Genomic DNA, 23,699 nt, shown 5'->3' on the forward strand with positions numbered 1-23,699 from the left:
TCACTAAAATAAATTCCTTTGCGGAAATTAACCATGGTTTTACTACAAATTAAACCAAAACAGGTTACTATTAAACCATGGTAACCACAAATTAACCATACACTTTGACTACAATAAAACCGATTTTCTCAAGGGTTATTTGTAGAAAATGGTATAAGCGTTTTTCAAACACTTGAAACCGCCGAAAATATTGGATCTCTAACTTTTTTTTGTTCGTTTTATAAGCTCCATGTAAATTTTAACCCTAAATATGTTGATAAATTTATCATCTAAATGAAGAGGCGCTTATTTTTAATCAATAATAAATACGAACACAGTGATATTACAGCAGTGACTTGTCAATTAGTTAATTAAAATCTTATTAATTAACGTTGCTTTCAGCATGCAGCTCTATCAAGCCCGTCAAACAACAACCAATCGAGTGATGAGCCAAAGGTGCCCGTGAAATCTGCGCGCGAGGGGGAGGATGACACCAACATTCACATCCACGCAAAGTTTCCCAGCGTTTCATCTCGACACTTTCTGCCCATCTGCACGCCTGAAGTCCCGTCCAGAGAATCAGACAGCTGCTGCTTCTGCTGCTGGATCAGGGAGCTTCAGCATCCTCTAGTCCTCCTCCGTCATTAGTCGAGTTCAGGCTCTCGCCGCACCGTCTGCATCAGTGCTGGAGAAAACACCGCTTTACTGGTAAGATCGCTTTAAAGATGGTGAACATGTCGTGCTGTAGAGATTAAAATATACCATAAACTGTGTGTTGTGTGAACATCTGAGCAGATGTGTGACGTGAACACAGTTTAAACGCGTCTAAAGGAATTTCCTGGCATTTCTGTGAGTAGTTATGCAACTGATTTTCATCATCTGAATCTTGGCATGTGATATGAACTGTGTTTTTGAACTTTTAGATAAAAATAAACCACGGATATATCATAAAAGCTTAATTATCCTTCAATTATTATAAAGAAACTTATACTTATTAGAAAAGTCATTTAGAATGTGTTTGCAACCATCTAGAGAGCAGTTTGCTCAAGTATCTGAGCATGAAGTCAGTTGGTGCTTATGTGAAATGTTGATATGTGTTGAAGGAAATTATAACCTTTTCCACCAAGTTGGAATTTGAGACTTGATTGAATGATCTAGCTGACAGCTGAACGTGACAGGAAATAGTAATTCTGGGAAAGAATGATAAGAAAATGAGATTTCCTCAAGTGGGATTTAAGATGTCTGGCATGTGCTTGTCAGTGTGCTTCTTGTCAAGGCTAGACACAAGGATTGTTCGGTTACGCAGCTCGAGAGACACAAGATTAAGGATAAATGAGAAGATGAGATGTATGTTATATGTTTCTGCCCTTGTGGAGTGTTTATTATGGCGTCTCCCTCCCGGCGGTTTGATTGACAGGAGTGAAAGGATCTCAAGGTAATGGTGATTACGGTTTCCTTTTCTCATAAAATAGCCCATTACTTATTTCCAGGAGACTGTATGTCGATTCAGACAGACCCTTCAGTCAAGACATAGTAGGGGGCAGTTGTCATATAGCAATAAGTCATCTAAGATTAGTTTTCAGACGTCACCACCCCTTGCATTATTTGGTACTTAGTTCAAGGGTTTGTACGTGACCCTATGGATTGCTCTGTTGTGTTCTAACATGTTATATGAGCAATACGTAGCATTGAGCTGCATATCGTAGAAGATTTCATGCACAAAATGGAAGAATGGTAATGCATTATTGTAATCTATTTAGAAATAAAAATCTGTACTATAGCAACAGATGGTCGTAAGGTTAAGTTTATGTAGCTTAAAATGGAAGTCTGTGATTCTCAACCAACTGGTGGATTGATGTACATAAAAATTGGTCGCACATCAGTGGAAAAAATGATGCTAAGTGCATTTAACCATATAATTGCTTATATGGAGGTAGCAAGGTCCAATTTATGTGTCATTTGGATGAAGTTAGTCAAACTGGGTTTGCATTATAAGAAATGGAACAAAATTTCAAATGGTTAAAGAAAATATGACATAGACTATATTACATTCGGCGTAAGAAGTGATTTAGGGTCTGTTCATACTTGTTCAATGTAAAATCTTGTATTTTACAATATAATATGGGGTATGATATGGTTTTGGGTCAGTTTGTACTTGATGCCCAATGCAAAACCTCAGAGACTCTATTATGTTTGTATAAGAAGTGATTTTAGGTTGGGTTCGTACTTGTGTTGCAAAAACTTTTGAGAACCGTTGCAATATACATGATAAGATGTATTTCTAAAGACCTTTCCGTAGCGCATTGATTGTTCATGTGCCTTTCATATTTTTCAGCAGAGGATGAGGAGGTTCAAGGTGAAAAGAAAAGTCTTTACGTGTGCTGTGTTGATTCTCAATGGGCAGAGATCATACATATGTCTGTCTGATGTGAAGCCGCATTAGCCTGTGAGGGGAAGCTTCCTAACCTAAAAAGGTGCTGATGAAAACATCAAAGGTCACTGGATGGATGTAATACATTTTGATGGATTGTCAAACTTCATCATTCGGGTGAAGATGACGTCTCTAGAAAGCACAATTTTTTTTATGACACTTGTGTTATGCTTAAGCAGGGCCGGCCGTGCCCTCCCAAACGAGTTACTGTGCCCCCCCACTTTCCATCCTCTCCCCTCCTTTCTGAACGCGATCGATTTCGAAAGCGAAAGTACCGATAAAACAGCGCACATAAGAAAGCGATTGCACACTTTAGCGAGCGTCAGCAACTGCACGTGATCACAGATTGCACGCTTCCCACCCAACCCCCCCCCCCCCCCCCACACACACACACACACAACGTGATTTGTGCCCCCCCTAGAATTTAAATGCCCCCCTGATGGAGGTGCCCTGGCGCCGGCTCTGTGCTTAAGCTCCGACGGAGCGAGGTTACACCGTGAGATTCTTAAAGAACACCCTACGGCAATTAGACAGAGGATGGGCTGAAGTTTGAGATGGTGGGTGGACTGAGTTTTTACTACAGCCCTGTGGCACAGAATCTGACATTTTATATGCTCCGAAAGGCTTGTCACAGATTTTTACTCTTTACGCTTCACTTTGGTGAAAGACACAGCTAAAATGCATCTTAAAATTAAAAGATTCAGTCAAAAATGAATATCCAGTCATCATTTACTCGTCATTTCAAACCTGTACACATACATACATTAAAAAGTGTGGGAGGTTTTTGAAAGTCTCTTATGCTCACTAAGGTTGCATTTACAGTGCCCTCCATAAGTATTGGAACAGTAAAGACAAAATTGCTCTGTTGGCTGTGGAGTCAAGACATTTGCAAATATGATTAAAAGATGAATATGAGACAAAACTACAGAATGTCATATTTTATTATTAGCCGTTTGAACACAGGTTTTACCAAATAAAAATAATTCCAATTGTTGCTTGTTTTGGGGAGTTTCTGCCTTTACTCTCCTCTCCAGCTGGTGAAATTCATGTTCAAACGGATATAAATCTGGAGATTGACTTGGGCAATTTAAGACTTTCCATTTCTTTGCCCTTATAAATTCCTTGACTGAACTGGCAGGGTGTTTTGGGTCATTGTCCTGATGCAATATGAAGCACTTCCCAATGAATCTGGTGGTATTTTCTTGAATATTGGTAGGCAAGATGGTTTTGTACCCTTCCAAATTCATTCTGCTACTGTCATCATACATTAAGTCATCAGTAAAGTTGAGAGGGCCTGTTCCAGAGGCAGCCATGCATACCCATGCCATCACACCACCTCCACCATGCTTTACAGACGAGGCTGTATGCTTGGGATCATTGCAGTTCCCCTTTTTTCTCCACATTTTTGCTTTCCCATCACTTAGATAAAGGTTCATCTTTGTCTCATCGGCCCATAAACACAGTTCCAAAACTCTTCTGGCTCACCTTTGTGCTTTTTTGCAAACTCTAATCTTGCCTTTCTATTTCTGGTGCTGGTCAGAGGTTTGCTGTGTAGCATCTGTAATTCTGTGTCAAAGTCTCCTGAGGACAGTAAATTGTCAGAGCATCACCCCAGCTTTCTGGAAATTTTTGGTGATTTTACAGACATGTCTTTTAGGGTTCATTTTCACAGCACAACCACTGTTGTTTTCTCAGGTCGTTGTTGGTTGCTGGTGGTTTCCAAACTCTTGATTTCTTCATGCCCTTTGTTTTTGCTATAGCTCTAATTGACTTCTTCTTCTTTTCTTTTAGCATCCAAATTGCTTGCTTTTCTCTCAAAATCAGCTCCCTCATCTTCATCCTGGTTTCTGTGTGTCATCATCAATTGCAAGATTCAGAATGCAGAAGTAATGGATATAACTGATACGACACATTCCCTGCATTTAATATCTGAAGAATTAATGCAACAGGACACAGCTGATCACTTAGAAAGACCTGTGAGGCAACTGTTCCAATACTTATGCTCACATCAGCTAGAGGGATGAAACTCTAAAAGTGCTGAACTTCTTAGCTGGTAAAACATCTATGTGTTGAATCACCCAATAATAAAATGTGACATTCTGTAGTTTTGTCTCATATTCATCTTTTAATCATATTTATAAATGTCTTGACTCCACAGCCAACAGAGCAATTTTGTCTTTACTGTTCCAATACTTTTGGAGGGCACTGTATTTAAGCAAATACAATAAAAACAGAAATATTGTGAAGTACTATTATTACAATTTAATACAACAGTTTTCTTTATTAATGTATTTTAAAATGTAAAATTCAAGCAACACCTGAAAACTCATCCCTTCCATCATCACTTGACTTTATCTTAAAAAAAAACAAAAAAAACCTTTCTTTCCTTAACCTCTCCCTTTTCTAGCTATAGGCTAGTATTTACTCTGAACAATGCCTGAAACTTTGTATTGCCAGCACTTCCTGTGTCTGTTTGCCTCTTTATAACGAATCGCTTATTGTATTCAATTGTAAGTCGCTTTGGATAAGCGTCTGCTAAAGGAATAAATGTAAATGTAACTTATTCTTGTGATGCAAAGCTGAATTTTCAGTTTTCAACAACATTTCTCATCAAAGTTGAAAACAATTGTGCTGCTTAATATTTTTGTGAAAACAGTGATATAATTATTTGATGAATATTCATTTTCAAAGAACAGGATTTATTTGAAGTATATTTGTAACATTATAATTGCATTTACTGTCACTTAAGAGTAGTTTAATGCATCCTTTCTGAATAAAAGTATTAATTTATTTAAAAAAATATTACTGATCCCAAACTTTTGATTTATTTTTGTACACGCAAGCGCACACACACACACACACACACACATATTGTGTTTTATGGGGACTTTCCATAGGCGTAATGGTTTTTATACTGTACAAACTGTATTTTCTCTCATCCTACCCCAACCCTACACCTAAACCTACCCCTTACAGGAAACTTTCTGAATTTTTGCATTTTCAACAATGTCTCCACAAGGTCAACATTTACTGTTATTGCTATCCTTTTGGGGACAATTGGGCCCCATAACGTGATAAATACCAGGTACACACACACACAGTACCATTCGTGGGGATATATACACAAGTGTTAAGAATATATTCTGAAAGTTGATAATGAGGTTTGAGAGCGAGTAAATGACTAAATAAAATTTTTTGGGTGAACTGGAACTGATCCTTGTAAAGAATTTTTATATATGAATATTTTAGCATAGCTTTATACTCACCTGCTATTTTCATGTCCTCCAACATAATAGACTACACTGGAGCTGTAGAGCAGCTGTTCTACAGCCCTTATTTTCTGATAAATTGGCTTGTCTCTGTATAGTTGGCCTGCCCAGATGGATTTGAACCACATCGCCTCGGGCCACTTTGAGGTATTTCAGCAGGGCTATTACCTTCAGTGTGCGTCCTCTATAGTGAATAGCCCTTCCACCATCCTATAGGGAGACTCATATTTATGGAAACTCAGCAGTGTTCCTCAGAACTGATGTAAAGCCACTACAACAGAGCCAGGCTTTGTTCCAGACTCTTCAATCAGAGATGCTGAGGGCTTTTCTGTTCATGAACCTGCATCTGTAACACTGTTTTTCTGTTGCCATATGCAGCATGTCATTGTCCTTTTGCCGAAGGTCGAGAGAGAGCTCGTTCCAAAGAAAGAGAGAGAGATCATTTCCAGCCATCCAAGGTTGTTGAAATGTGTAATTGCCATCTGTGTAAAGAACATCATCAGCGGAAACGTGTTTGTATGGTTATCAGAATAGCTCAGGGATACACTTCTCAATCAAAATGCGATTCCATCCCTGACAGCTACAGTAGATCTATTTTGTTTTTTAGATTACAGTGGATTTCCATCTGTAGATGGAAAGAAGAGTTCTTCTTGAATGCAAATCTATGGGAGTTCTTCATTCATATTATTATCCATCAGATGAAATTTGAGCAAATTTAAGATCATTTAGGAAAGCATAGCATAGAGTAGGTAAATTTATTTATTTTTGGCTGGTTGGGATGTTCAGATAAAAAGATCAATGTTTTTATACACTATTTTGAAGCTACAAATGGTTGCTTATACACTGCAAAAAAATGGTGTTGAAAGAGTTTTCACTAAAAAATGGTTAGTAAATTTCACAAATAATTACAAAGAATCTGCAAGTAACATATTGAATTAAACATAAAAAATGAGGACTGAAACAGTATTTTCTTGTAAAATATACTTCTGTTTTATTTATAACGTTTTACAGTGTAGTTATGACTCGTGTCATTCCAAACCTCTCTGAGTCTTTTTCTTCTGTGAAACACAAAAGAAGATATTTTCAAATTCATTGGACACCCCTGACATTGTATAAAAACACACTGTTAAAAAAAATCATCAAATGAGGACAGAATATTCATTTTTGGGGCACTGTTCCTTTTAAGATTAGATTGGAGAAGGTATTTTAAAAGAGAAAAAAAATTAAACACAATCATCTTAAGACTGAAGGAATGGTTTGATTAGGTTTGATCGCTCGCGTTATTATTTGTTGACTCAACAGTACCCTCAAGAGTCTGTTTAATCAGAGTTTGTGATAAGCCTGGCATGTCTCAAGGTCATTATAAAGCTGTCAATTACCCAAGTGACTCACAGCTGCTAATGTGAGTCAAATAGCATTCTAATGTCTGCAAGCATAATAAAGTACCAATAAAAAGGTTGCCGAAAAACCATTAATATTCCAGTGGAGAAGCAAGATTCTTCTCTCAGTAATACTAGATGCCTGACCAAAGAGTTTGATAGCGGTGGTTGCTGTCAGCTTATTAGCTGCCTGACAAGAAACTTGCAGCTACAGTAAGAATGAAGAATCCAAATCATGAGGAACAAGCTAATGAACTACTAGAGCTTCTGTCAAAAGGTTAACGAAGAAGAAAGCACTTTAGCACAATTCACTCTTTGTTTTCTGACCTAATCTATTGGATCTGACCTTGTACACTTAGTCAGCAGCTCACAAATAATGATAAACGTCCCGTTGCGTATTTTGGCTTCCTGTGAGAAGAGTTTTACATAAGCTTTTCTTGTTAAATGGACAGTTCACACAAAAATGAACATTTTGGCGTAATTGTTTTTACTCTCATGTGGGCTTTTTCTTCTTGGAAAATTGTGTCTTTTATATGTTATATTCATATACATGTCTTCTTGTTTAGCAACGATGGTCACCAATCACTTTCATTGTATGGAGAAGACCAGCTTGAACATTCTGTTACAAATTTCTTCCTTTGTGTTAGACAGGAGAAAGGAATTCCGGGGGGTTGGAAATGACATGAGGGTGGGTGAATATAATGTCTGAATCTTAATTTTTGGGTGAATTGTTCCCTTTAAATGTTCTTTTTCACCACGGCTTGATTTAAATGTCTGCTGCAAACGCTGTAACTTATTTGCCTTAGTTTTTGTCTTTTTGGTTTATTCATTTCCTCAATTCTTTTGATCTCAAATGACAATGAGCATTCGATTTGCACATGTCGCTCTGACTTGTCTGTGTGATATGAAAATTAGATGATTAATTTGGTTCTGCCTTATATAATTTCACACACTCCCTTAAAGTCTTGAGTCACTCTCTCCACACAAACAAACCTCTGATGCCGCTGCCTCTGATATATGCCATTATATCTCAGCATGTCAGTGCTGTGGTAATACGATACTTTTTATCCTCTGAAGGACACATCTGTCAGAAGTATCATATATCAGATGTATCATATTCTCATATCTGACCTCTATCTTGATGACTTATGCACATTTTTATTTTGGCATTATTAATAAAGTAGAAAAAAATAGAATAATAAATAATAAGAATAGAAAAATCATTCAAAGTTAATGTCACATTTACATAGATATTATTTCAATATATATGTATATTCAGTGTACCGTATTGTGATGGTTTATTGATGTGAAACATTATTGGGAAGTGCTAATCCCGTAGAGTTGCATTAAAGGGATACTCCACCCCAAAATGAAATTGTTTTCATTAATCACTTACCCCATGTCGTTCCAAACCCGTAAAAGCTTCGTTCGTCTTCAGAACACAATTTAATATATTTTGGATGAAAACTTGGAGGCTTGTGACTGTCCCATTGACTGCCAAGTAATTAACACTATCAAGGCCCAGAAAAGTATGAAAGACATCATCAGAATAGTCCATCTGCCGTCAGTGGTTCAATCTGAATTTTATGAAGTGACGATATCACTTTTTGTGCGCAAAGAAAACAAAATATTGACTTTATTCAACTTTTTTTCTTCTCTTCCATGACATTTTCTGCTAGAGCGTTCATGAGTTCACGAGCAGACCACGACGCATGCGTACAGACAAAACACTCCTCAGATGAGCGTAAACACAGCACCTTCTGGGTTCTCTGTGTGTACACTGGCCTCTACGTTAGCAGGCGCATACGTCGTGTGTGATTTGAGACGCACTCGTCTGAAGCGTGTTTCGTATGTACACATGCGTCGTGGTCTGCTCGTGAACTCATGAACGCTCTAGCAGAAAATGTCATTTTCGTGATGAACGAATGACTCGAAAAACCCGAAGACTCGAAACAGGTGAACTACTTGACTAATTCCAGTACAGAACCTATAGGATGTTGCGTATGCGTGACTGAATTAATCACTCCCCGAGATGACTCGTTCTTCCCGAGTCACATTAAAGATTCGTTCAAAAAGAACGAATCGTTCAAGAACGACCCATCACTTATGACACTCCAGGAAATCCCTAATATGGACAAAGGTATCTATATCGCTGTTGCTCAATAAAAAGAAGATAGAAACATTTTGAATGATGAAACATAAAAACAGTAATCACACTACTGCGACAATATATAGTTTATCTGTGTTATTCAAGGCATCTTGAGTATTTGCATAATAATTAAGTATATTTATAATCCATTGCTAATCAACATAACCTTTACTACAGTATAGAATATATTTTCTTCCTCTTACTGTGATGGTAAGCCACATCAGATCAGAAAAGGAAGTTAATTGACTGATGTTGTGGAGTAAAAACGTCATAATGTTCTCTTTTTTTGAACAACAGGTTTAAAAATGCTTATCATTGCAATTCATTAAAAGGGAAGTTTAACTTCAGGCATTTTAAAGGTGCTGTATGTAGGATTGAACTAGGTATGGCAGTCCAAATTAAAAATATTAGAGAGGTTTTTCACCCGGCCCCTCCTCCTCAGACTTGACGCACATGCAGGTTGCCAGATTAATGACACCAACAGGAACGAGCGCACATGACGATGAATGACATGAAATACGCTGTGTTTTCCACCAACTGGCAACCTGGGGTGCCGAAATACAATTGGGTAACAAACCAAAACCGAGACCGACATTCCGGCCCGGAACGCACATTTTCAAAGGAGAATAACTGACTGTGGCATTGTTTTTCAGATAAACACGTATGTTAACTTAGCATGTTTCTTAAATATCTGCAAACATATTATGGTATTTTTATGCTTTAGTAGAGTCAAAAACTTACATACAGCACCTTTAAAGGGGTCATATGATGCTTTTTTAAAGATCATCATTTTGTGTATTTGGTGTAACAGAATATGTTGACATGCTTTAATGTTCAAAAAACACATTATTTTTCAAATACTGTACATTATTGTAGGTCCTCTATGCCCCGCCTCTCTCAAACGCTTCGTTTTCTACAAAGTCCCTCCTTCCGATAAGTGCAGTCTGCTCTGATTGGCCAACTGACACAGTGCATTGTGATTGGCCGAACACCACAAGCTGGGTTGGAAATGTAACGCCCCTTTCCATAATCGCGAGATTCAGCTTTCAAAATTAAAGTAAAGACAGTTAATAACGTCCTTAGTTTTACCATTAGTTCAAGCCCGAGAGGGGAACAGAGTCGCGTGAGCTGTTTTAGGGGGGCTTGGCAGAGTCTTAAATTTGATAAAGAATATCTCTTTGGTTTTGAGACTTTAGTCTTTGCAACTTCAGGGATCTTATCTATGCACAATCAGCTTGTAACACTCCAAAGAGAAAGAAAAACTTTGAATCGCATCATATGACCCCTTTAAGGCACATTAAATGTAGCTATTGCTAACAGTAGGCTACATGCTGCTATCAGAGCAAGTGTAATTGCTGCATTCATGCACTCCTCGGATGGTCTCATTTCCCGATTTTTGCTTTAAGTCAAAATGTGAAAGCAACATGGACACTATTGTTAATACAAAGATGTCTTGGATTTGTATTATCAGAGCTTTCTGACTTGCGTTAACATGAATTTTCTGAGACATGAATGCAGCATAATTTAAATAGGGATCATGTGAGGTGAGAATGCTTGCCGGTTTTGGCACATATTGACACCAGATTTCGGTACCAAACCCTACTGGCAACCACCCAAAACATCTACTTAGACCACTTTAGCTACTGCATAGCAATGCCCTGGCAACCACTCAGAGCACCCTAGTCTTGTACTGGTAAGTTTGTCTATTGAAAAGTACCACTCTTTTTTTTTTTTTCTAAAATATTTTACTCAAAACTGAAGCACACTTTTGCTGCCTTTACAAGCACTGGGATTTCATTCTTAAAAATGCAAATTGAAGAGGTCCTCTTTAAAAGATTATGTGTGATAAATGATGCTCTTTAGAGCTGTGAAGGATTGAAACTGTGGAGTAGATAATCTCAGTAAGGCATTCCCTGAATCAGCTTCCCACTCCATGTGAGATGAATGACGTAATAAGCTGGTGCGAAACTCCTGACAGTTGGTTCGGAGGAGAGAGAAGATATTAGCAGTGGCTTAATTACAACACTTACTCAATCCAGAAACTCTGAGTGGTCGGAGCAAGGAATAAATTAGCCAAAGTGACTGCAGCGAGAGAAAAATATTTGATGCATTTGCTCATCTGTATGCATTACAGGAGTCAAGTGAAGTCAAGTTAGATGCAGTGCTTACTCAAGAATGTGGAGTAATAGAATAATAGAGAAGGAAATATTTAGGAGTTTAAATTTCACTTTAACAATGACTTTTTTGATGATGTATCCCTAGTACAATCGAAACATACAATACCGAAAACACTATTGTAAAGTACCATTTATTACTACTAAACTCTTTAACCGAACTGAACATTATGACATAATCAGTCAGTTCCAGTATTTTATTTAATAAGATTCTTGATTCCCAAATCTGACTGAGTGAGCTTGACAAGGTAAACCTGTCAAAATAAATTCTGTATAAAAATGTGCTAATACGTACACAGCTTTTAAATCTGTAGTTCGTGATACGATTGTTTTTATTGCTTTTATCGCATAAAAGCCATATTAGGGCAAAGAAGAGATAACTCTGAGATAAAAGGGATAAAGAGAGAATTCTACTGAGAGAGACCTCCATCTGTCAGTTTAACGGACAGGATGACCTGTCAACATCCCGAGGGAGTTTTTGCAAAGAGTATTAGTTGAGTCCACGCTGTTATTAGAGTAGAATGAATCGTATGTTTTGGTAAACATACACGTGAGCTAATTCAATAAATGTTGAGGTGAACTACTTGAGAGAGATTTGCAATGTTTTGCTTAAGATGTTTGTGGTCAGATTTCAAGTCCACAAACATCCGTTGGATTAAGGGGTCTTAACCTTTCCCAGAGACTCACTTGCAGAGTTAAATCCTTCCCCATTAAATCCCTCCCAACATATTGTCCATTTTAATGCCAGCTAACAGTCTTTACATGCTCTTTTTCCTCCAGGTCAACCAACTGGCCGTCTGCAAATAAATGGAAGGACCTAAACAATGAGTCAACTTTCATCTGCTGTTTAACGGTTTTGTGAACACCTAGCTTCTCCTCAAACAACTTTGGGACTTATGGAGGCCTCTGTGAACTCGGAGAACATCAGCAACACCACAGCTGGGTTGGGCGAGAGTACATGGGTTGAGTCCAACGTGTGCCCTCCCTCTGTGAGTGGCACGACCCTTCTAATCGTGGCCTACAGCACCGTTATTGCAGTGGGATTGGTGGGCAACACTTGTCTGGTCTTCATCATATCCAGACAGAAGGAGATGAGGAACGTCACCAACATCCTCATCGCCAACCTCTCCTGCTCCGACATTCTCATGTGCGTGGTATGCCTCCCTGTGACGGTCATCTACACGCTCATGGACCGCTGGATCCTGGGCGAGACTCTGTGCAAGGTCACGCCGTTCGTGCAGTGCATGTCCGTTACGGTCTCTATCTTCTCGCTGGTCCTCATCGCATTGGAGCGGCATCAACTCATCATCCACCCCACCGGCTGGACGCCCGCCGCAGGCCATTCATACCTGGCCGTGGCGGTCACCTGGATGGTGGCCTGCTTCATTTCCCTACCCTTCCTGTCCTTTAACATCCTTACTAACGCCCCGTTCCAGAACCTCAGCCTTCCGTTCAACCCATTCAGCGACCACGTGATTTGCATGGAGCTCTGGCCGTCCGAACGCAACCGTTTGGCGTACACCACCTCGCTTCTGCTATTCCAATACTGCCTCCCCCTGCTTCTCATTCTACTCTGCTACTTACGCATATTCCTGCGTCTGCGTAGACGGAAGGACATGGTGGAGCAAGCCACCGAGACCCGGCAGAGGAAGGCGCGGGGCGCTCAGCGTGTCAACGCCATGTTGGTCATAATCGTGGTCGCGTTCGCTCTCTGCTGGCTCCCGCTCAACATCTTCAACACCATCTTTGACTGGTACCACCAGGTGCTTCCTTCTTGCCAGCACGACATCATCTTCTCTGCCTGCCACCTCACGGCAATGGCGTCTACCTGCGTGAACCCGGTGGTGTACGGCTTCCTCAACACCAACTTCCAGAAGGAGCTGAAAGCGACACTCCAGCGCTGCCATTGCGGCTGGGGCGTTCCAGAGACCTACGAGAGCTTCCCGCTTTCAACGGTGGCCACTGACGTCACCAAGGTGTCGTCCATGCAGCAGGGCTCTTTATTGAGATCGGAACAGTGCGCTCACTGCTAAAGAGACTGCAGGAACGGAGGGAAGAATGAGGGGAGGGGTTGAGGATGAGCTGGCACTGTTTCCATGGAGACGTGGAATTGCTATGTGGGTTTCTGCATCAGTTCATACCCAAGAGATCTAAAAACAACCTCAACCCTCTGATGCCGTGCTTTCTGGGGTCCAGGTGTGGAACGCGTTGTGATGTTTTGTTAACGACAGCTAGGGTAGTCACGGTGTCATTCCTGTCTCCGTGTGCGACTTGTACGGGATAAATATTCCATCAAGAATGTTATTATTCCTCTGATGACACTTTCAAGCTTTCGTTATAGGGAGGAAGGACTGATTTATGAGGCTGGATTGTTTTAGCGCTCATTGCGCACCAGACATTTCAGATCAAACAGCAAGTTATTGTTATAATGAAAGTACTTCTCATGTACAATTCTTTCAGTTACATATTCACTGTAGCAGGGAGTCGGTGCCCTCACCAAAGTATTTCTTCTGTCTGGTTTTGTTGTTGCTGGTGTAGTTGTTTAATGAATTGTAACTATTACTATTTATTGTGTTGCTTTGGTGAGATCGCTTGCTCTGCATTTTAACTTTGAAATCGTGCCTCTGTAATATTGGGAAGCATATTAAACATTTGAACATTGGTGTTAGCTTAACAACACATCCATGGTGTAACTATAGATACATGACTGCTACTATAGATACATGACTGTGCCAATGCCCGTTTGGTATTACATATTTTCTTGATGATTGAAGTCAAAGCAAAGATCAGTTTCTAACAAAAGTGTTTGGTGTTGACGTTCTTGTTGCCTTATAAATGGTAGTTCTGAAAGCGCAAATAAATTTGGAAACATGACATCCATGTAATGTCTCTTATTGTTTCTCTTCACTGTTCGGTGGTGTCGTTAGTAATTATGTTGCATGTTTTTCCGCTCATTACAGAAGATTAAATAATTTGCATATACAGCAGGTGTGTTTGTGTTGCCGATGCATGAGCCACTAAATGCATGTTTACAGAAAGAGATCTTTTATTTAGGTAATGTTCCACCTAAGGCATCACCCTTTTGTTGCCTGTCAAGGTACTAGTCAGTTTAGTCAAGTTTGACTCTTTGGAAAACACATTGCCATTTGAAAGGCAATTTTCCTGACTTGAAGTTTTAAAATGCCAACAACTTAACTGCTCTTCCATCACAGATACAAGAGTGAAAATGTTTTACTGCATTCCTGTAGTGATGGAAAAACATGGGGAATATTAAAATTGTGATGTTCATTTACCAGTGACTTTGCATTCAATGTATTTATTTTATCAGCTCATGCATTCATCAAGAATTAAAACCATGACTTCAGCATTGCTGGCGCCAAAGCTCTGTTTAATCTACTGTAATGTTTGTCTATAAAGGTCATAGCAATTGTTAAAAGTCAGGGGAAGATGATTAAAATGAAATCTACATTTTGATACATTGGGTGTTATATATTTACTGTCTAATAACTGTAATATATAAGAGAGTCTCACAAGGTTAAGAAAAAAAAAATAGTCTTCCTCAGGGAGAAACTTTTTTTGTTCCCTTAGATTTTTGGGTGAAATGTGACCTTAACATGTTCTTGAAAGATTTTGTGTGACTTAAAAAAGCTTTATAATCATAGACAACTGGAAAAAACATGTAAAGGTCATGGAAGTTCATTGGTCAAATGTACATCTTGCGTTTCGTCACAGAGAGCCGTTTCGTTATGCCAGATCATGCCGCTCTTCTGTGACATGATGACATCCCAGGTGTTAAAATCACATCCATTCTTCCGTGAACGGAGTCCAGGTCAAGGAGTTCTGTTCGGAGGGGTTACTAATCTCAGGTCGCTTGATTTGTTGTCTCACGTGTCCCATTTCTTTTCACTGCTGCCGCGGTTTTCTTATTAGAGGAGATGAAATGTGTGGCACACAGATAAAAGCTTTTTACCTAACCTTGTTTTCTCATTCTTGATAAGATGCACTTATTTTAAATTGCCATTGATTTCCAGCATGTCACCAACAATATCTTAAAGTGAAGTGTTTGAAGACAATCCTCCATCGGTTCGGTACATTTATGTGTGGGCCGACGCCTCAGGGGACACACCAGCAAAAGAGAGCTTTGAGATTATAGAAACGGATAATCATCGTTTGTCCAGAGGGATTGCCATCTCCTCTCTGTTTTATAATTCTCACCACAGTTTATTAGCACGCCGTGGGTTATCTGTGCTGCTCTAATCGAAAATGAGTCCCTCTTGCGTTATATTTATTCAAACGTCATCTAAAGAGGTCTGGCGGCTTTGATGTGTACAGCTTGATACGACAGAATCTCCCGTATAGTCTTTCTGCAATCAGATTTACTTGCAAATGCAGCACATTTTGAGTCTTTGATGTTTAAGGGCATTACTTTAGCTATTCAGCACATTTTCATGGGGTTTATTGATGAAATATTAAATATACAGTTTTTTAATCATATTTTCACAGTTACACAGAGGTTAAATCATCCATTTAGACTCTTAACAAACAAAAGCCCTTAATCACGTCATCCTCCAGGAAGTGGTGTTAATTTGGAGGAAAAAACAGTGTTTGAGAATCAGTATTAGCAATGGATTTGATGAATTTTGTAAAGTTTCCAGGTATTTGTTGTTTTGTTTCATGTTTTGTTTTGTTTGATATTACAAAAATCAATGTGATATAAATTTTAAAAGAGAATACAAGCTAGCTTCCACTTGTTGAGCAATGGTTAACTGGCTAATGTTAGCTTTTTATTTCCATACATTTTGTAAATAACCAAGTCATAATTCATGTGTTCAAGCTTTGTCAAATTTTGACCAGAAACTTGTTCTGCAAGATTGATTTGCTTTATAATAGAAATACTTACAGTTACAGATTACAAAAGGTACCACAGAACAAAATGACCCAGTAGTACTATTTAGGCTAATTAGCTTCTGATCAATTTGTTAACAATAAAACATAATATATATATATATATATATATATGTCTAGTTATTTTTTACTTAAGATGTAAAACTGAAGTCACAGCCTCATTATATTTCACAGAAATTGCCTTTTATCTTTTTCTCTTTTTTTTACATAGCAGCTGGATATTGCAGCACTATTTTATCTCATTCTACAAATGTACTGTCTCTTATGCTCCTTTGCTCATTACTTCACAATATGACTCAAAAGTACATTTCTTTTCATCTGGAGCATCAAGACAGACCACTAAAAACATTAAAAATATATATAAAATGGGTTCTGCTTCAAGGCCGTGACATGAATCTCGGATGTCATAATATTTAAATGCATCTATCTGCCATCCAAATCCTTTGATTTCATATTTGGCCAAAATGCTATAAAATCAAGGCATTATTTGAAGGCATTAATTGAAAACTTTTGTTTGTGCGTAGTATTACGTCGGATGTTTATATCCAGTAAGTGACAGATGAATTGTGTGATTTTCTGTTCTCCACTGTACGTTTGACAGCTTCAACAAAGCCTGTCTACTGTGGTTATATTTGCCAGAGATGTTTCAAAGTGGGCGACAACAATCCCAGAGGACTATTTTAGATGCCGTGTGAATTAAGTTGAGCACTGCTCCAGTTCTACGGCTGTGAGCAGGGGTGTATTTTTAAACCCAAATGAAGTCATCTTTGGTGATGCGATTGTGCTCCCTATGCTGTCTTTTCTCCCAGACAGCCGTTTACCATCTGCAAACTTTTGCATTATTCATAGTTTTCCCCCCCTCAGTCTTGAAATAAAGAAATAAGAGATCAGAAGTGGGCCAGATTATTTATGGGGTGCCTTTCCTCAGCCTTGTCTTTGCTATTCCTTCCAAGGGCCTGCCAGGATGTGATGCTGCACACTGACTGCAGGTAATGAAGGGCTCTGCCAAACACGTACCAGTGGGGAGCTGGAAAATTCTGCCCGTCACCTCAACCCCCCATGACTACATAATTAACACTTCTATTTAAGATAAACGTCAGTACTCGTTTCTTAAAGGTATAGTTCACCCAAAAATTTAAATTTAGAAAAAAATTATTTGGAGAAATTTAGCATTACATCACTTGCTCACCAATGGATCCTCTGCAGTGAATGGGTGCCGTCAGTTTGAGTCTAAACTGCTGAAAAAAACATCACAATGCACAAGTAATTCACACGAACCCAGTCTATCAGTTAACATCTTCTGAAGCAAAAAGTTGTGTGGTTGTACTGAACCAGTCTATAGTCACAATAACACTTCCTCCAGTGGAAAAAGTCTGTCCCCTGTTGTCCACTCACAACAAAATCCACCGACATATTTGTTTAGAACTGTATTCGCTTGTGCTCGATCTGTGCATATTTCTCTCCTGATTCAGATGAGACCAATTTTTCACTGGACAAAGTAACATTATGGAAATATATCAAGGAGGGCTCGCTGCAGTCCACAAGATCCAGGGGGCGTGATTGGATCCAGATCTAGGGGGTGGAGATTGGTAGGTTTAGGGGTGGAGATGGGTGGGTTTAGGGATCAGGGGTGGAGGAGATGGGTAGGTTTAGGTCAGGGCTGTCCAAACTCGGTCCTGGAGGGCCGGTGTCCTGCAGAGTTTAGCTCCAACTTGCCTCAACACACCTGCATGGAAGCTTCTAGTATGTCTAGTAAAAGCTTGATTAGCTGCTTCAGGTTTGTTTAATTAGGGTTGGAGCTAAACTCTGCAGGACACCGGCCCTCCAGGACCGAGTTTGGACATCCCTGGTTTAGGTATATGTAAGGTGGGAGGAGTTGGATCTGGATCCAACCACGCCCCCTGGATCTTGTGGACTGCAGCGAGACGCTCCTCAAATATATTGTAGCCAGAAGCAACAATTTCAAGTTAAAAAAGCATTGATGGTTTTATTTCTTACTAACTCACAGATTTTTACTTTACAAGATGTTAATTGATGGACTGGAGTCGTGTGGATGTCTTGTGGATTATTGTGATGTTTTTATCAGCTGTTTGGACTCTCATTCTGACGGCACCCATTCATTGCAGAGGATCCACAAGTTTATTTCTTTAAAACACAAAAGATCAATATTCTTTCTCAGACAATTAGAAGATTCACTCAGTATTTTCATCCTATTTCAAAAGCAGTTTTCATATCAGGATGAATATGAAACCTGTTCAGGACCGGATCATATTTGACCACAAAATCAAGAGAAAAATACTTTACTACAGGACTATTAAGATTGGTTGCATTGTTAAATTATTTTCATGGCAAAAATCTCATGATGGTGACAAATTATAATTTTAATTTCAGTACATCATGACTTTTATTGTACTGCCTTTATGCTAGTTTTACTACAATTTAAATTGTATTACACTAATTAAATACTTATTACATGTTTTTATTTGAAATACAGTGAATGCATTCTGCATTAACATAATGAGAAACAATGGAAATAACTTTAAAAAGAAAAAGAAACAGGTGCATTACAATTCATTTGAATTTGGACTGAAAATACACCTATCATCAAGAACAATATCACAGATTTAATGCAAAAAATGATTTAATATCCATAAAAAAACAAATGCGGTAATTTTATATTTTTCTTTAATTTTGCAGAGATGTTTAGATGTTTCTTTCCAGGTTGAAAACAATTACTGTAAACCACCATCTTAAAAGCATCAAAGTCAAAGTTTCTGGGTTTATTTTCCTTTATTTGTCATTAAAGAGTCAGTGCTTATCTTCAATCAGAATCAATTAACTCATTCTCAAACTGCTTACATGATTCTGCTGGTACACTTGCAGCCTGACAATATCTTCATCAGAGACATCAGTGCACAGTGCAGGTACCAGCTTTGCATTTGGCACCATCTACTGGTGTATTTTGCTATTACAGGCACTTTAACACCCCAACAAACGTTTCCCTCCGATGAAAGAATTTCAGACATTCCTTGCTGTTAGGTAACACATAGCAAATATGTGTTTGTGCTGATTTAGAGCCACGTGAAGCTGAGAAATTATGTCTTTAAACATCTGTAAATATGTCTTTATACTGAGAATCCTATACAACAGTGCATTTGTTGATTTCCTCAAGTGCATTGTCTTCATTCGTTGCTACCGTCTTCGTTGTCGTCCTCCAAAGTGCCATCCGCTCGTCCCTCGGGCATTGGGTAATTCAGGATGTGTCTGTTGGACTGGATGAGGTACTGCTGCTGTTTGAAATATACTTTCAGCACTCCCTTGATCACCACAAACGCAATGCCGCCCTAGAAGAGGAAAACTGGGTTAGGATTCACACTTCCTGATGTATGGTAGACTCTCAACGCTCTCGACTCTCACCAGGACGGTGCGCTGCAGGTTTGACGTGACGCTGCGGAACACGAGGCGTCCCACCAGGTTGGCGATGGAGGGGAAGATGAGGGCGCCGCACAGGGTGCGAGACACAGAGAGATGGTCTCCTCCATAACTGCCCTCCGCTGGGATGCGGGGCAGAGGACGGCCCACACCTGCACAAACAAATGAGATTTTATGCTTCAAAAATTATGCTTTTTATTATTATTAATAGCATAAGCTTACGGTATGATTGTGACAATGAATCATAAATGCTAAGATGGTTTAAAGGAACGGTTTACCTAAAAAATTAGCTATCCACCACATAATTATACAAATGTGACCCTGGAGCACAAAAGCAGTCATAAGTAGCACTGGTATAAATTATCCATTTTTTATTTTATGCCAAAAATCATTAGGATATTATGTAAAGATCATGTTCCTTGGAGATATTTTGTAAATTGTAAATATATTTTACCTACCATAAATATATCAAACATAATTTTTGATTAGTAATATGCATTGCTAAGGACTTCATTTGGACAACTTTAACGGCAATTTTCAAAGATTTTTTTGCACCAAATATTGTCCTATCCTAACAAACCATACTTCAATGGAAAGCTTATTTATTCAGCTTATTCAGATGATATATACCAGTAAATATCAATTTTAAAAATCTGACCTTTATAACTGGTTTTGTGGTCCAGGGTCACATAATAAAATGGCATAGTTTTGATTTTTCAGTCTTTATTGAAATTTAGTTTTAATCGTTTTGTTATGTGCTTTTATGATTTTTATTAGTTTTTGCAAAAAAAAAAAAAAATTAAATAAAAACAATGTATAAACAATTATATTTAGCTTAATTTGTTTCATTTCATTTTTAGTCATTTTAATACTTCAATGAATTTGCCTTTATTTTTAGTTTTCATTTCAATTTTAGTAATTTTGTTATGTACTTTTGTCATTTGTACTAGTTTTTGTTTTATTAAAAAAACAATTATATTTATCTCAATTTATTTTAATAAAATTTTTAGTAATTTCAATAATTTGCCTTTATTGTTAGTTTTCATTTTAAATTTTAGTCATTTCAGTACGTGCTTTTGTCATTTTTATTAGTTTTTATTTACTTTCTTTAGATTTCATTTTAGATTTAGGTTAATTTATACACTATTACAGTATAATAAATATTTGAATATTTATTAAATTTAGTGATTTATTGATTTATTACTTTAGTGATTTATTGATAACGTTGTGTGTTTTGGTCATTTTATGAGTTTTTATTTATTATTATTATTTTTTTAAATTTAGCTTTATTTTTATTTCAGTTTTAGTCATATAAGTACTTTAACTTATTTCAGTTGGCAAAGCACAATTTTTTAAATTTTTAATAATAAATAATTACATTTTTAATTTTTCTTTTCATTTTATGTTTTATTAAAAATATGTTTTTATTAATTAATGAAAACTAAAAGTTTTAAATAATTTTAGATTTAGTTACCAATAACAACACTGGGATGAACTATTGCCAAGTTTAACCCCGTTTTCCACATACCAGGTAGAAGCCCACTGAAAGCCTGAAGCTTAGACGAGTGTCGTTGCCAAAGCCGCACTATGTAATCCTCCCAGCGAATCATCTTCCCCAGTACCAGCATAACAGGGATGGTGGGTAAACCCATGAGTAAGAAGAGAGGATCTGCTCGCTCCATCACATCCAGACCCTTCTTATGGCCCACCACCTGAAAACAGATAAGAAAATGTGTTCAAAATAGCCAAGTGCAGCCAAGCTCCTTTCATCCTCCTGTCTTTAACACACCTGCATAACCGTGACAGCACCGTAAGTGACGGCCGACCAATAGACGGTGCCCACCACGACTCCAGCTGCGGCGAACGGACTGGCCCTGGACAGAGCTCTGTCGACCTGCTGGAGGAAGTACACCAGAGGCCCTGGACGAGACACAAACCACACACTTAACACTTCCCTATTAAATAAACAGAATAACAGCCAAACAGAATGTCAGAATATTAGTCATTAGTAAGCCCACGCAGAATCTGGGCACTTTTGTCACATTTTCTGAGCTAAAAAAATTATATGCATGATCATTTTAAATGTTAAAGTTATATGGTAAAATTTAGCTACAAAACAAGTGCAAAACGTATTTTAATATTATTTATATACCATTACAGTAATTACATTTTGAATTAACTTTTACGTAATTTTACATTTTCATTTTAGTTTAGGTTTTAGTCATATGTGCTTTAGTCATTTTTATGAATTTTTGGTTTCATTCAGAAGTATATATACAGTGTATACATATATGTATATTTCTGTAGTTTTACATATTATTATTATTATTACTTTGCTTAAAGTAATTTTTATTTGAGTTATTTATTTAAGCTTTTTTTAGTTTTAGTTTTTAGTAACTTAAGGTATTTTTATTTCCATTTTTAATAATGAAACGAGTTTTAATCATTTTAGTACTTCAGTTTTATTTTAGTTATTTGCCAAAATTTTTCATTTTCATTTAATTTTTAAAAAGAATGCTTTATTAGTTTTGTGCTTTTTTATATTTCCATTTAGCTTGAATTTATTTTATTTTAGTTTTACTAATTTTAGCACTTTAACTTACACTTATTTTATTTCCTTTAGTTGCCAAAATTTGATCTAATATTTTAATTTTAATTTATTTTAACTTTATTTCAGTCAATATAAATAATTTTTAATATATATATTTTTCGTTAACAATAACAACACTGCTGCAAAGCAGAGCTGGGAGTACCACACTCTTTTCAGGAGCTAATGATCCAAAATATTTGGTGCATTATAAGTATGCAATAATGTGAGAATCCATGTAAAGAAAGAGGAAATCAGTATCAGTACGTTGCCCTTCAAAAAAAAAAGAAAGAAAAAAGGTGAAGTGCAAATACTCACCCATTTTAGGGAAAACTATCCGGTATTCAGTGCCACATTGCGGGCAGCTGACGGCTCCTCCGCTGTTTCCCTTCTGTTTTTCGTCCAGCCATCGCTGTAAGCACGACTGATGGATCCACTTGGTGCAGCCCTTACACCGGCACGGGCTGACCCATTCTGCAGCTCGGTCCTCCTTCTCCGTAGCAAAACACACCCAGCAGTGCCTGTAATCGGACAGCAGATTATCAGGTGACCATTAGTTCTGCTAACCAGTGCTGTGATTCACAGCTGATGGAGAAACTCACTTCTCTGGAGGTTCATCTACACAGGCCATCTTGTATCAGGTTCGATCCACGCTCTCCAGCTCAACCATGAGTGAGCCAGAACAGGCTCAATGTACAACACCTGCTAACACAGACCATTAGACATTACTGCGGTCCTTAAATACAAAAATATTTGATACACTTCTACTGTAAGTAAAATAAATAATTGGAGTAAAACACATAATAGTCTTATAATATGGTGATCAGCACCATTTATGTGACAGAAATTATGAATAATTCACTCCAAATTGTTTTATTATTACAGTATACGGCATGGGATGATACATAACATGCCAATTATATTATATTTATTCTACTAACGTCTGCTTTTATATGAAAGATGCACAATAAATGTTTTTCTCTTATTTTATTTGCGTTTGTTAGTTCTTAAGCAGGCCCTAGTCACGTATGAATGTCATGTCAGTGGACATTTCTCACTTAATAAATATAAATATAAATTCTGTTTTAATTCAGCATTATTTTCACATGGAATGACTCGCATTAAACTGATCAAACATATAAGTTTATGTAAGTTTTAACGGCTATAAACACACTCAAGCTTGTCATTCAGACAACATTGTTAACCGAATTCAAATGTAGATCCTCACCTGAAGATGTTTTGTAGATGTAAATGTTTCTGATATGCGTTTAGTTTAGATCTTCGGCTGATTTGACACTTTCAATTTCTCGGAGGACAGAACAACAACTTCCGGATTAGCTACTTCCGTCTGTCAAAATAAATGTCCCTAACTTGCTAAAATCTCCAAGAATGCA

General features: G+C 37.7%; 2 protein-coding genes across 3 annotated transcripts; one reads left to right on the forward strand and one right to left on the reverse strand.

Moving 5' to 3' along the window:
• Positions 1-561: 561 nt before the first annotated feature.
• On the forward strand, positions 562-14,260 carry LOC306864228 (neuropeptide Y receptor type 6-like). 2 transcript variants are annotated; one of them, XM_079408074.1, is made up of 2 exons: positions 562-687; positions 12,162-14,260. In XM_079408074.1, the coding sequence occupies exon 2, from the start codon at positions 12,278-12,280 to the stop codon at positions 13,412-13,414; it is 1,137 nt and encodes a 378-aa protein (XP_079264200.1). In that variant the 5' UTR covers positions 562-687; positions 12,162-12,277; the 3' UTR covers positions 13,415-14,260. The 2 variants fall into 2 exon arrangements, with proteins under 2 accessions (XP_079264200.1, XP_079264201.1); XM_079408075.1 differs by lacking the exon at positions 562-687 and adding an exon at positions 1,243-1,414.
• A 4,388-nt stretch (positions 14,261-18,648) lies between these two features.
• Positions 18,649-23,642, reverse strand: LOC306864562 (E3 ubiquitin-protein ligase MARCHF5). The gene is made up of 7 exons (XM_079408659.1): positions 23,534-23,642; positions 22,908-23,007; positions 22,624-22,826; positions 21,508-21,638; positions 21,247-21,430; positions 19,704-19,870; positions 18,649-19,630 (listed from the first exon to the last, which is right to left on the reverse strand). Exons 2-7 carry the CDS (start codon positions 22,934-22,936, stop codon positions 19,469-19,471), a joined length of 876 nt encoding a protein of 291 aa, XP_079264785.1. The 5' UTR covers positions 22,937-23,007; positions 23,534-23,642; the 3' UTR covers positions 18,649-19,468.
• Between the last annotated feature and the right edge of the window lie 57 nt (positions 23,643-23,699).

Source organism: Barbus barbus (genome assembly GCF_936440315.1).
Source record: "Barbus barbus genome assembly, chromosome: 45".
Lineage (NCBI taxonomy): Eukaryota > Metazoa > Chordata > Actinopteri > Cypriniformes > Cyprinidae > Barbus > Barbus barbus.

Coding starts and splice junctions, on each gene's coding strand:
- LOC306864562 (XM_079408659.1), bottom strand. CDS start 22,936: ATGGCCTGTGTAGATGAACCTCCAGAGAA. Junction 22,827..22,907: donor GTAGATGAACCTCCAGAGAA/GTGAGTTTCTCC, acceptor GTCCGATTACAG/GCACTGCTGGGTGTGTTTTG. Junction 21,431..21,507: donor GTGCTGTCACGGTTATGCAG/GTGTGTTAAAGA, acceptor ATCTGTTTTCAG/GTGGTGGGCCATAAGAAGGG.
- LOC306864228 (XM_079408074.1), top strand. CDS start 12,278: ATGGAGGCCTCTGTGAACTCGGAGAACATCAGCAACACCACAGCTGGG.